Consider the following 4,495-nt stretch of genomic DNA (forward strand, 5'->3'; position numbering starts at 1 on the left):
TACCGAGGTGGGGGAGGAGCCGTGCCCGGCCTTTTGCCTCGCTCTCCCGGGATTGCTGCCGGCGCCTCTCTCTGGGGAGCAGGGTGGGGGGGAGGGGGACGGCGCGTCTAACGCGGCTCATGCGCTATCACGGGCAGGGGCGGAGGGTGCGGGTCAGTCCCGTTCTCCTATCTCTGATGTCTGCGGGTGGGCTGGACTTTTTCTTGGGGAGTGGAGGTGAAGGGGTAGAACTATGCATAAAACCGTGGGGAGCGGTAAGCGGAGAGCTTCGGTAATGTTTAGTGGCTCAGACCGTTGGATTCCTTCTTTTTCCAGTATCGGTCAGAGCTGAGGAGGTGGATGTGGATGGGACCGTGGAAGATGACTTGGGTAAAAGCAGAGAAGGGTCTCGAACAGATGATGAAGTTGTTCAGAGGTTAGTACCTGAGGTTCTGGGTAAGTTATTTCTGAAACGTTAAGGCTTTCTCTTGCCTTTGAGTGGTCAGTTACAGAATTAGTAATAATTACAGCCTCAAAAATAGTAGGAGGGGGGAGGCATGACAGACTAGTCAAAAGAGAGACATAGTTAGCTGGGAGAATTAACATATTTCTGGAAAAGACTGTTTCCTTCTAAGTAAAATTGTGCCTGAGAAGTTGGATTCAGAAATATGCAACTCAGTTTTGTCTAATATTAATAGTTGTACAAAACCTGACAGATTAATAGAGATTTACTCTTGCATGTGGTAAATGGTGTCAGTTTAGTGTCTATACCTATGAACTGCTTCATTTACTGTGAGGTATTGAATCAAAATGGTTTGGGCTGGAAGGAACCTTAAAGATCACCTAGTTCCAACCCCTTTCTCATGGGCAGGAACACCTCCTTCTAGATTAGGTTTCTCAAAGCTGCACTCAACCTGGCCTCAAATACCACATGTTGAGGATTACAGTGGTTTTAACATAGTCTTCTGAGAATTTCTTTTTAGGAAAGAAGCCTTACTTGTAAGCATGGATTTTCACTCACTTTTTTACATTCAGGTTATGGAGTTGAGGATAGCTGTTCTTGCGCGTATAACATCTGATCATATAACTTTGGGGCTGTGTCAGTGATTTAAGGATCCTAGTATTGTTCTAATTAGACTATTATTATTGTTGCTAGACAAAAAATAGTGATATTGTATGTGGACAAGACTATTTCACAGGTTTTTGTTGTCATAACAGAGAGGAAGAAGCTATCCAGCTAGATGGCCTAAATGCATCCCAGATTAAAGAAATCCGAGAAAAATCTGAGAAGTTTGCATTTCAAGCAGAAGTGAACAGAATGATGAAACTTATTATCAATTCTTTATATAAAAATAAAGAGGTTAGTGCCTTTATCAGTAGAACATGTTAAAACTGTTTGTGTGTGTGCTTTTAAGAATCCCTAACTACTGGTTTCTATTTCAGATTTTCCTGAGAGAGCTTATTTCAAATGCTTCGGATGCTTTAGATAAGATACGGTTAATATCCTTAACTGATGAAAATGCCCTTGCTGGTAATGAGGAACTCACGGTCAAAATTAAGGTAAGAAGCATTGGGTACCATCATCTCTTACTGAGAAATGGTGGGAGGAACGTAACAAAAAAACAGTGCATCGTTACATCTAAATTTTTTGCATAATACGGATGCAAATACAAATTGGGACCATGTCAGGACCCTTGCAATTAACTTCATCAAAGATTATTCTCGTTTTAATGGTGAAAATGTATTTCTGATTTTATAAAGAGTTACTGAAGTACTTCAAAGGTAGGTATTCCTCACTTCAGTAGTGACTGCACATTTGATTTTTTGTAGCCAAGTATGTCTGAATTTAAATAGCTGCTACCCATCACTTTTCTGTGGTGTAACGTATTATGCTTTAAGATTCAAACTGAAATTCAAGTGCAGCTTTCTCTTTTTTTTTTTTAGTGTGATAAAGAGAAGAACATGCTTCATGTTACAGATACTGGTATTGGCATGACAAAAGAGGAGTTAGTTAAAAACCTGGGTACCATTGCAAAGTCTGGCACAAGTGAATTCTTAAACAAGATGACTGAAATGCAGGATGATAGCCAGTCAACATCTGAGCTAATCGGCCAGTTTGGTGTTGGCTTTTATTCTGCTTTCTTAGTAGCAGACAGAGTTATTGTCACATCAAAACACAACAATGATACTCAACATATTTGGGAGTCAGATTCAAATGAGTTCTCTGTGATTGATGACCCAAGAGGAAACACTTTAGGACGTGGCACAACCATAACGTAAGTATTAAGTTTCTTTAGGTTTAAAATAACAGGTTGTGTGGGTATACTTTGCTCATTGGAACACATGGATGACTTCAGCATTGTGACTTGCATATTGTTTGATTCTCAGAATACATCTTCAGTTTAATAGAAACATGCAAACTATTAACTTCATGCAAAATAAATATGGACTGATAATGTAATTCACATCACAATCTGTTAGATTAACTAATAAAACCATAAGCATCTTGACAACTGATTGTTGGCAAGTAATTCCTGACAGTTCAGCTACCTTCAAACTTGATCCATTTTCTCAACGTGATTGTGGCCCAGTGAAACCTATACAGGGGTGTAGAGCTTTCTCTTGAAAACTGGCTGCTGTTTATATGCCAGTGAGACTGGTCTTATGCTAAAACTCAAACTATGGTAGTTCAACAGTCCTGTTTTCATTGCTTTCCTGAGAAGATAAATTTATCTCATCTGGCTTTAGAGGATTTCTTCCTGTAGAAGGCACTTAATATGTAGAGATTCATCACAGTGCAAAATAAAGCCAATGAGAGTGCATCAAGGTCCTGATAAGTATCAATATGATTTGAGGTTTCCATTTAGACTTCTGGATATTGTGTTATTCCCCCATTGTTGAAAACAACTGTCCCTTCTCATTGGAGATGTTTAGTAGGGATTCTGTTTTTTTAAGAGATTTTCAACTGACGTAATAAAAGCTAACTTGCATAAATTTGAATTACTATAGCTGCAACAGTAGAAAGATGCATCTTCTCCTGTAAAACTATTTTGAAATACTTGTTAAGCACTTCAGTAAAAGTGTTTCGGTTTGTTTTGGTTTTGTTTAGCCTTGTCTTGAAGGAGGAAGCATCTGACTATCTTGAACTGGATACTGTTAAAAACCTAGTGAAGAAATACTCACAGTTCATAAACTTCCCCATATATGTGTGGAGCAGCAAGGTACGTATATTTAACCAAGCATTGCACAGTATGAGCTTTGGTTGTGAAAACTGTCTTGTCAGATCTTTTAGGAAGGATGAGGGCCTACTGTAGAACTCCTGCTTGTCAAATTTCTAAAATTGTTCCATTTCTGACTCTTCTGACTAGTATTTTACCAGTCACTTGCTCTCCAAAAGTTAGTGTGTTGCTAAAATCGCAGACTTTCAAGGAACTTGGTTTTATTCTGACTCTTTAAGAACCTCACCAAAGGAGCATGTCTGTGCTAATTACTAAGAGCTTTCTTCCATTTGCTTTGTTTAGTAGCTGAAAGCTTTGGTAAGCTCTCAAGCAGGGCCATGGTTAGATGTTTTGAAAGAGAGCAGTGTCTTAACTTGTGGGCCTCTTCTTCTGACATTTTTTTGGTGTAGGACTAACTTAAAATCGCCCAAGTCTCTGATTGGCATTAGGTATAAAGCTATGGAAAAACTTAAATTTGAGTACAGTGACCTACTGGTGTATTGAAATAAAGCATGTATTCATGACAAATGCAACTACAAAACTGTAGCTACCTATACAGAAAGGGTAGTGATAGGCAAATAACACAAGTTAAACTACTGCTCTGAGGGATTAAGGTGTTTGAGAGAGTACTGAAGATACCTGGTAGGAGGCCAACCAGTCCAAGTCCCTACTTTCAATTGTCTCTTTAGACTGAGACTGTTGAAGAACCTGTTGAAGAGGAGGAAGCAAAGGAGAAAGAAGAAACAGAAGATGATGAAGCTGCAGTTGAAGAAGAAGAGGAAGAAAAGAAACCAAAAACTAAGAAGGTAATTTTTGTCATACTTGAGGTTTTGTAACTCATGTCAGGTAGTTCAGCAGTTTTTCATAGGTAGGCTTCCAGAGGTGCACTTCAGTAGCATATGTGTACTTTCAGCCAGCAATCCTGTTTAAGTGCAGTCAGACCGTCTTGTCAGGAAAGAAGATTGTAAACAAACTAGACTTGGTTGAAGGCAAATGACTGACAATAGCCTTGTGATGCAGTGGTCCAGAACTAATTATAAATACTTGAGTGAAGTGTTTGAAAAGGCAGTGGACTTCAGTAATCTGACACTGTCGACCAGTTTAAATTGAGTATACTCTTCTGGAAAGCTTTTTCCAGGATGGCAGTAGAACAGAAATACTCAGTGAATGTGTTGAATGCACATACAGCACGCTGTACTGTAGACTTAAGTTATGTTCCCACATGTTAGACTAATGTGTATACTTGCAGGAGAATATCTGGGTCATTGCATAGTTTGTTTTGTAGATTAGAAAGAGTG

The 4,495-nt window shown here is 39.1% G+C and overlaps 1 protein-coding gene across 1 annotated transcript in view; it reads left to right on the forward strand.

Annotated features, from left to right (window-relative positions):
* The first annotated feature begins 298 nt into the window (after nt 1–298).
* Nucleotides 299–4,495, forward strand: part of HSP90B1 (heat shock protein 90kDa beta (Grp94), member 1) — a 9,491-nt gene continuing 5,294 nt past the window's right edge. Inside the window, exons 1-6 of the mRNA XM_010187152.1 lie at nt 299–415; nt 1,198–1,339; nt 1,423–1,539; nt 1,924–2,255; nt 3,089–3,200; nt 3,887–4,003. Of these exons, the coding sequence (XP_010185454.1) occupies nt 1,298–1,339; nt 1,423–1,539; nt 1,924–2,255; nt 3,089–3,200; nt 3,887–4,003 (720 nt within the window). The 5' untranslated portion in view covers nt 299–415; nt 1,198–1,297. The remainder of the gene's footprint in view (nt 416–1,197; nt 1,340–1,422; nt 1,540–1,923; nt 2,256–3,088; nt 3,201–3,886; nt 4,004–4,495) is intronic.

The sequence above is a fragment of the Mesitornis unicolor genome, unplaced genomic scaffold (assembly GCF_000695765.1).
Source record: "Mesitornis unicolor isolate BGI_N332 unplaced genomic scaffold, ASM69576v1 scaffold49956, whole genome shotgun sequence".
Classification (NCBI taxonomy): Eukaryota; Metazoa; Chordata; class Aves; order Mesitornithiformes; family Mesitornithidae; genus Mesitornis; species Mesitornis unicolor.